This window comes from Trematomus bernacchii, unplaced genomic scaffold (assembly GCF_902827165.1).
Source record: "Trematomus bernacchii unplaced genomic scaffold, fTreBer1.1, whole genome shotgun sequence".
Classification (NCBI taxonomy): Eukaryota; Metazoa; Chordata; class Actinopteri; order Perciformes; family Nototheniidae; genus Trematomus; species Trematomus bernacchii.
This window is the reverse complement of record NW_022987582.1, coordinates 9,385,003-9,394,605: the sequence shown is the minus strand read 5'-3', so window position 1 is coordinate 9,394,605 and position 9,603 is coordinate 9,385,003. Positions and strand designations below refer to the sequence as shown.

At 42.1% G+C, this 9,603-nt stretch overlaps 1 protein-coding gene across 1 annotated transcript; it reads left to right on the top strand.

The window, feature by feature from the left end:
- The first annotated feature begins 1,880 nt into the window (after positions 1–1,880).
- Positions 1,881–8,638, top strand: zgc:110410 (uncharacterized protein LOC553618 homolog). Its single transcript, XM_034128165.1, has 11 exons — positions 1,881–1,929; positions 2,790–2,911; positions 3,168–3,336; positions 3,657–3,735; positions 4,186–4,239; positions 4,541–4,631; positions 4,739–4,776; positions 5,385–5,472; positions 6,961–7,050; positions 7,563–7,610; positions 8,161–8,638. The coding sequence occupies exons 2-11, from the start codon at positions 2,810–2,812 to the stop codon at positions 8,311–8,313; spliced, it is 912 nt and encodes a 303-aa protein (XP_033984056.1). The 5' UTR covers positions 1,881–1,929; positions 2,790–2,809; the 3' UTR covers positions 8,314–8,638.
- The last annotated feature ends 965 nt before the right edge of the window (positions 8,639–9,603 follow it).

Genomic DNA, 9,603 nt, shown 5'->3' with positions numbered 1-9,603 from the left:
AGCATCAGATTTGAGCAGCCGGTGTAAATCCAGCCCGTGTTGACTGTCACACCTATCAGCAGAGAACAGTGAAAATGACTCAAAACGCTGTCTGTCCCTTCAAATATGATGTGGCAAGTATTTGTTGTATTTTTGTTTATTCATTTATTATTCATTTATTGCTGTCTAAACAGGAAAAACAATGTTTCCTTTTGTTTTAACAACATGCCACATGCAGATGAGAGAAATGCAAGGATTTGATCCAGCAGTTACAATGAGGAGGCGGATGATTTAAGGGGGCTCTCTGGAGGATTTGGTTCCTGCTGGTTGGCTGGCGAGGTGGCAGCAAGAGACGGGGGAGAGCCACAACCAAATCACTGCAATTAGTAGCAGAAGCACAGGAGACTAGTGCCCCCCAGTGTTTGCTCGATATATATGATTAGTCTCTGTACACTGCGACGCGACCAGATTAAAAACTCTGAATCTCTGAATATAAAATGATTTTCTTTTGTTCTGTTCATTGATCCAGAGAATTTGGAATTTATTTTTTGGCACAAGTATACCTTGACAGCTCACCTTTAACTGCTGATACAACCATCTTTCAATCATTTGTATGTCCTCTGCAGTTTTGTTCTCTTTCAAATCAAAAACCCAGGCAGAGTTGCTGAGTGTTTGAACATGAGACAGAAGATCTATAAATCTCTTTGGATGCTCATCCGTAACATGAGAAGAGACTGGAATGCCATCTAGAGGTTAGCTAGCTGATTGTTATGTACAGTCAGTGGTGGAAGAAGTACTCCGATTCATTACATAAGTAAAAGTACCAACACCACAATGTAGGAATACTCCTCTACGAGGAAGATTCTGCATCTGGAATCCTACTTAAGTAAAAAAACATACATATCGGGGTGCAAGCAGCATTTTACTGGTCGCGGTGAAACTAGTTTTATGGTTGTTTGGTGGTTCTTCACATACGGGTTGTGTTCCTCATAAGATTCACAGGATAAATCTGAGGGCTTGTGATACAAATTTGGGCGGGGATAACGTTCTGCTACAAAAGTAAGTCAATTCTACAATATTCCCCTTTTGAAATCTAGAGAAATAAGCATTAAATGCAAACACTCAAGTGAAAAACCTGAACACTTGAGTGAATGTACTTATCTGTGGTATAATCGTTTAAAATATCACATGTAAATGTTTAATTTCATGTTTATTTTGTTGAGGTTCTTTTACATTAAAGTTAAATGGATTCACCCTGGGCTAGTTTCTCATTCATGGATGAAGTATTCATTACACCCCTTTCAGAGGCAATTCTCCATGGAGAAGCACTAAGACTGTAGTGACCTACATTACTTCACGTATATTGGTGTACAGTATGTGTTCAGCTTTTCTTCCTCGCTGTGACTCAATACCCATTATCCCGTTATGAAGGTCAGATTGATTGCGTCCATAATTTATCCGTCTCTGACACTACATGCTTTACATGTGCAGGCTGTTATCAGTGTTTATCCAAGAGGGGCCAGGAACGTGAGCCCAGGAATCCACATGCTGCCATTGTGCTGCATTTATATTTCTGTACAATACAGGATGAAATGTTACAGGCTTATCACACATAGAGGGCTAATGACAGATCATTACAGGAAATAGCAACATACCTTGTGTGAAAGACATCAGTATTAAGTATTTCTGAAGGCCTCTGTGTATCAGTATTGCTGAAGGAAAAAGGTAAAAATACGATTTCCTCTGACAAAATGCCAGCCTGGTTGGTTTAATGACATTTTAAGAACTTCATCTGAATATCCCATTGAGCCTAATGAGGCATACATCCTTTCCCCTGAAGCTAAAGTCCTGTCTCGGTGGGAACCGACTGATAGCAGGTAGACTTTGCCCTGAAGGAAAACTACACAACAGGAAGAGCAGCGGAGCAGAAGCCTGGCCGTCACAGCAGAGGTAAGGCACATTAGACAGGATTAGAGCTGTAATTACTTTATTTAAGTCAAACGGCACTTGATGGCTTGTTGTACAATTGTAAATTATGAGGGGTTGCCTACTTTCAAAGGTCCTCGTTCATCATATCTCAGAAATGATGTGAGGGCAATTCGGGCTATATAGCGAAACAAAGTCCACTTGATGTCATTTCAATATTTGAAAATATGTGTAATATGTCCTCTTTGTTCTTCATATCACCAGTTTGAAATTGGGTTGAGCAAACTAAAAAACAAACTACATGTAGTTTAAGGTGGCCGTTGTTTTATCACTGCCTCAGCCATTAATAATGACTAATACTACAGGAAGTGGACTGATTAAACCATAGTGTGGCAGATTTACATGAAGTGGAATCCGTAACTCACAGTCAGTGTAGTCCAGGCTTTACTGAAGTTCCATATCATTGGGTAGTTAATTACAACGCCTTCTCTGTAATGACTAATGCAGCAGCAGGGACCTCAAAGGGAATGTGTTAGTGTTCAGTACAGCTAGGATCCCTGAGTTTACTGTCTGTGTGTCCTTCTTGATGACCGGATTTCCTTTGAGAACAATTAACCACAACCTATTTAGCTTTTAAATGTACATACAGCTCAATGAAATGGAGGCTTAAGGCCATAATTATGGATGTTAGTCATGGATGGCTCTCGTGTTTGTGTGACGCATCATTTCCTAATTACCCAGTTATTTGTTCCACACTGACATTGCTTCCTTTGCCAATGTAACATCCCTGATGAAAGTGTTGACCATGTTCAAAAGGATGATTTTTATGGTGTCTCCCATGACCTTTACTGAAGTCTGACATTTGTCCCAAAATTGATGAGAAGATCTGCTTACTTTTGGTGGAATGGAGAGTAAAGACGGCAGCAACGGTGGGTATGGACCGCACCCCCCTCCGTACAACCCTTACGACCATGGGCAGAGTCCTTGCACAGGGACAAACTATCAGGTTAGCAGCAATATTACATATTATATTACATTTTGAGAATGTAAACAATATTTTCATTCATTGTGTATTTAATATCCAATTTTTAGGACTGCATGAGCCAAAATCAAGAGCAAAGCAAATGTCTAAAAGCACTTTTGTTTACGTACAGATGATGGATTTCCTTTCCTGATCCACATTCACATTATCTCATGAATTTGTTCAAATGTAGAAGTGTTGCTTGAACTGCCCTGTGTTGTTGTTGGCTTGGACATGTCAGGTGGGGAATGGGAACGTTGCAGTGGTCTCCCCTCCTGGCCCCTACGATAACTCGGTCCATCCTGAGGGCCTGGCCCCAGATGGAGGCGAGCAGCAGTACGGTCAAGCTCCACCTGGCTACAGCCAGGGCTTAGAGGATAGCAACTTCAGTGACGCCGCCATACGAAGAGGTGAGGGCTGCAGGGAGGGAGGAATGGGCAGGGGGAGGGACAGAAAGCAAGGGAAGCTAATATGTTTTAGTTTGCATGGTCACAGCTAATGAAGGGAATATGTACTCCCTAATTTGCTTTGCAGTGTTTTCTAAAAATTGAATAACGTTTTCTGCCTCAGCTCCTCACCTCACACACACCACAAATCATTTTAAGTGAGAGGTTGAGATGTTGGAAAACAGAAGCTTTACTCCATAAACACTTACCTGCCTGCTTTGCTCTGGCCGGTTCTTTAATGTTGGTGTTGTGCATCTGTCTGTCTCTCTTTTCTTCCTGAACAGGTTTCATAAGGAAAGTCTACTTGACCTTGATGCTTCAGCTGCTGGTGACTGTCGGGATCATCTGTGCCTTTCTTTACTGGTGAGAGACACACTTTGACACAAGGGACTTACTCCCCCAAAAAGATGTCAGAAACCTATCCATCATTCCACGTTGAGCGCAGTCTGTCAGAGCAGCCAACTTCACACAGCAGCACGACTACGATAGTTGTCCCTGAAAAAGCTTTGAGCACACGACCCAGCGCTGCTCAAAGCACCATAAATATGTGAGGTTGGATGGTAGAGCATAAAAGGGCATTTCTGCCACATCATTTAGCTTGCAGTAGTTTGAAAGCTTTATAGGTTTTGTATAATAAATGTGGTAGAACGCTGCTACAGTAATATCTTTTCATAAATTGTGTTCAGCTCCCATGTGCACAATGCGGTGTCCTCTGTTAATATTTAATACAATCATTGTACTGCCTCTATCAAATAAATGGCGCCTCTATTAAACACTCCCCTCTGCCTCTCCATTTATCTTTTGGAAACACAGGGACACTCTCAGGGAATGGACATTGGCCAACGACTGGTTCTCCTACGTCATGATGTAAGCTAACAAAAACATTCAGTTAGAGTGTCTACAAGCTGCACACTTTCTAGCTTTAACCACTTTGACCAGCTACAAATCTCCTGTGGGTGAGTTTTACCCAAATGAAAATGTCGCTCATGGAAAACCTCAGAAGTAAATCACAAACTGTCCCCGCGGTCTGAATCCTAATCCAGGAAACGGCCAGCCACACTGCATAAATAATGCACTCAGTGCTTTCACACATTGAACCCAGTCCTTTTTTCTGTTTACGGCCTTTTTATTTAGCTATTTACGATACTCTATATTTTCTGTGAAATAGGGCGACGGTGGTGGTGCTCATCCTGGTCCTGTCCTGCTGTGACAACCTCCGTCGTCAAGTCCCCCTCAATTTCATCGCCCTGGGTCTGTTTGTGAGTAGAAGCGCTACCAGCCAGGCATCAAATTAAACCCCTGCCACACCTGCTCTATTCCACCGTTTTTTTCCGATGTATTTACTTTCCATTTGTCTCTCTCTCAGACTGTGGCAGAGGGCCTAATGCTGGGATCTGTTTCAGCGTGAGTGTATGCTGAATCCCCCACCTGTTGCCGACTCATTTGCACAATAATAACCTGATTTTGATCCATATCTAATAGCGTGTTGGTAGCCAGAGATGAAGCCATCAAACCTGATAAGATGTTATCATTGTTGGTTTACCAAATTTAAAAAAGCACATGGAATCATATTTCTCGGGGATTCGGCTGAATACCAATCAGAACATCGCGGTTGAAGTTGTAGTTGAAAAACAATCATTCTGTAGCATTGCCGTTGTAAACACATGTTACCTCCAACTGCAACATGTCTGGTCTTTACACAGCTTGTCACTCAGACAGCAAAGGCATCACTTGAAGCCTGACTATCAATAATACATTCAAATTATCATATTTATGGGACCTTGCCATAACTGAAGCTGAACAAAGGGTGATACATTATGCAATGCACATCCAGAGGGCCTACCATCACTCTACTTCAGACACATAATACAGACTATGAAATGGAAATAATCCCACGTTTCTTCTTTAGGAGAAAACAGAACCCCTGTATCCACACAGCATTATGACTCGTTGGACATGACACTATGACGGGATTTTCCCACGTCACATCTGTTTGATATTTCTTTCTGCAGGTACTACAATGCAGATGCAGTTCTGTGGGCCGTGGGGGCCACAGCGCTGGTGTCCTTCTCCTTGACTGTGTTTGCTATGCAGACAAAGGTAAGATCTGTCACTGAGCCCAGCAGTGCAGCCTGCGGTGACATTTCATAACCTACCTTGCTATGCCAGTCAGTTCTAAATGTCCGGATCCTGAGTTGGTTTCCTGTCCAGTCAAAGTGTTGGCCAAGTTTTCTCATGCACAGTTTGCACAGTCACCAGCAAACTTTTAAACTCTTAATAGCTTTGCTTTCCAGGCAAAACTGTGATTACTGCTGAGATCAGTGTAATTGTCAATCAGGTTAATTCCTTATGTCCGCTGGCGGGACAGAGTTAAACCTCTGGGCCGTCCTCATGCTGGCCGAGGTCGCTGCCATAAATCTTGAGTTCAGAAATGGCCGGGAGCCTTTTGTTGTTTGCTGAATCTCCCCCTCCTCCATCTCCTTTCACCACGAACTGTCTAATAAAGCAAACACCGTCTGAGAATAATCTTTAAAAGGGCCTTTCAGGGACACAATGGTAGATATTAGGCTCCTTTTGCCGGATACATTTTAATATTAAAGAAGCTAACACACATACACTTGCATTCCTGATCCCTCACAAATAATCTAATCTAAAAACAAGAACACTTGAACAACTCTGATTTATTAAAGTGGACCCCGGCAAAGTTATTATACAGGCAGTGCGGCAAAAAGATTGGACAAGAAATTGCATTTAGAATCCTTCTTAATTGCCTCTAAATAGAGTTTGAAATGTCACACATGTTGACACTTATTGCATCTGAAGGAGCTGCAGACTTTTAATTCTCCTGCTCAGATTGGAGCAAAGCAGGGAACAGGTGGCTAATGATTATACTGAGAATAAATCTGCTCTTAAAAGCTCTTTTAGTAATCTGGAGAAGGAAGGCGTATGCATCAGGTCTAAACAGCCAGCATAAAACGGGGGGAACTGTGATAAAAATAGAAAAAGTGTCCGCGCCCTCCGGCTCATAAAACATCCTGTTTTATGAGCCGAGTGAGCGGTCACTTCGGCAAAAACACTTTTGGTCTATTTCTCTTTTTTATGACTCCACGTTCATCCTGCAGCTCGGTCTCTGCAGTTAACGCGGCGCCGGAGCTTTTGGGTCTCTGTCGCTGCGATTTAAATGTCATAAACACTCGCATGTCTGGCCCGTGGCTCCTCAGGTGATCAGTGTTAGTGATTCTCTCGATGTAGCTGCCATCTTTTTTCTGTCAATCCGAGAAGGGCATGCAGGCCAAAAGACCACCCCACCCCCCCCACTCTGTTCTATGCCTGCCTTGCAGCTTGTTGATTAATTATCCAGAATCATTACATCCAGAATATTTGTGTGTGTTGAACTGCAATATGTCTTCATCATGTAGTAGCCGCGGCGCCTCACAGCACAGCTGCAGTGTAGATGACCTTGAATGCCCCGGCATTCTTATGGCCCTGATGTGTTTAAATGAGAGATGTTCTGTCTGCTCTTTTCTGTTTGAGAGGCTCCTCACACTCATCTTCTCTCTCTCTTTCCTCCCTCCTTTCTGCCCCCAGTGGGACTTCACCGGACTAAATGGGAGTCTGTGGGTGTTTGCCTGGACCCTGTTTTCGTTTGCATTGCTTTGTGGGATCCTCCGATCGCAGGTAGATCAAAAAAGCTGCCGTGTTTACGCCTGTGTTCGCAGTGAGACCAGCTTTGAAATGTAATGCAGTCAGAGGGAGACAGCTTTTATCCTCAGGATGTACTGGAGCTGACCTGTGCTGAGCAGACTATAAAGAAGAGAGCATGAACTCTGAAACCTCTCAAGAGCTGATCTCAAGACTCATGCATCCAAATATACACTGCTGTTCAACTGCCTCAGCTTTAAGCAGCACATGTACAGGAAGAAGCATTCCACTGACTTTAGACTGCTATTTTTACACAACCACAAATGAATCTGAACAGCAAATAAACACTGCTTTGTTCAACTATATTGTTACCATTATCAAACATCTACCATCATGTTTATTGTACAGAGCAACCTCTGGCTGAATACATGTTTTAAGATAAGAATTTGAAATGTGAGTTTATTTTCTTACTAGATAATTGCTCCATGTTTGTAAGAAACATTCACAAATCAACGGTGTTGCTGAATTGTCTCTGATTCTTTCCACAGTATCTCTACATCTTATACGCCTGCCTGGGAACCCTGCTGTTTTCTTTCGTAAGTATAGTGTAACAACATAACATGGTGTTCAGCAATGCAGGTTCAATTGAAAACATATTGAAAATGACATTTTTAAAAGAAGAAAAACATCATGAAACCAGGCGCTAATGTCAAGTGTATGCGATGTATGATTTGATTCCTGCCTCTGTTGTCTGTCACAGTCATTAGTGTAAACGAGAGGCTCTGATGTCCTCGTGCCCTTTCATTCCGACGATGCAGCGTTTAGCAGCAGTCGGCTTCATTCTCACAGCCACCTCTCTGCGTGCCTCTGGCATTAACAGCAAATGTTGTGACCCGTGGTGTCAGCGACTGCTGCTGCACACAGAGCCGAACAGGCTGTCAACAGCGAGTCACAACTTACTTTCAGCCTCCACTATTATTTACATAGCCTGTTTATGTGCACAGCCCCCCCTCTCTTAAAGATAAGACATTTTGCCCATGTTTCCCTTCAGACCGCTTCCTGTAGCCTGCTCTCGGTCTCTCTTTTAACTCACAAACACGCTGCCTTCAGAAGTCAGGGTTGAAGCATCTCTCTGTCTCTCTGCAGTACTTGGTGTTTGATACCCAGCTTATCCTGGGCGGGAAACACAGGAAGTATGAAGTCTCTCCCGAGGAGTATGTGTTCGCCGCTCTCAACCTCTATTTGGACATCGTGTCTCTGTTCCTGCTCCTGCTGCAGCTCATCGGCCTCTGTCGCTGACACTGAGCCTGGCAGGCCTCCCAAAGGAACTCCTGCTCACAAAATCAAATCCTCAAGTACGTCATATCCTTCTAGGATGTAGATTCACAATCCTGTTTTCCATCTGCTGCTTTATTGAAATAGGCAGGGATGTCTGCGATGCGTCCAAGATACAGATTTGTTTTACTTGTCTTGTGTCAGGGTTAATGTTATTATAAACTGCAATATGTTATGCAAAATGTTTTTTCAGAGTGCTACATTTGAGAAACCGCACTAGCATACATTTATACCTTTCAATTGCATGTGCCAAATATTTTTTTATATGAATAAAGTGCTTCATCATCAACACTGTTTTTTGTGTTTTAGCAAGAACCTCAAACAATTCAGCCAATACTATTGATTATGATATTATTTAGTAAAATGATTCAATCAGTACTGTTGATGATGATATTATTTTGATTTAAATAATTCAACCTCCCTATAATCTATGCCACAATCTTTGAGAGAAACTCACTCTTTCCAGCATAGTGAACCTGGAAAGGTTCAGTACACCAACGTTTTATGATAGAAATGTATATTATGAGTCCCCAGCACATAGAAACTGCCGGATGCTAACTTGCATATGATAGGCAATTTGCGTAATTAGCATAAGTGACGTTCATTCAAATGAATGGCATTATAGCCCATGTAAACAATTGTAAAAAAAAAAGATATTTTCAGGATCAAAAATGGCAGTTTTACCAGAGAGTGGCAACATCTGTCTCTTGGTGGGCTGATTCTGATTACCATGAGTAGTGTTGCGACTATTGAATAAAAAGAGCACAAGATTATTATTTCTACTGTGGATTATTCTTTTTCAAATAAATAGGCAATCTGTCCAATCCAAATGATCCAGAGTCCCTTAAATCTTCAAAATCGACCCAAAATGTAAGCCAAAATCAGCCCACTGAGTACAGATATTGGAATTTTCTTGTAAAAACTACCATTTGTGATACTGAAAATGTAAAAAATAGATTCAGCATCCTCAATAACCTGCAAAATCACTCAAATACTGTCCAAATTGGTCAAGCCATCTTTTAACCATTGTCCGCATAGCTATAATTGTAATTAATGCTAAAATTGCCCAGCAAGTTAGCATCCAGCAGTTTCTATGTTCTGGAGACCCGTACTACATTTCCATTATGAAACTTTGGGGTTAACTAACATTTCCGGGTTCACAATAACACTATGAGCTGGCAACTAGACTAGGTCAATCTTTGCAGACAATGAACATGCAGAAAAACCTACAGGAAATGGAAAAGCCCCTAAAGC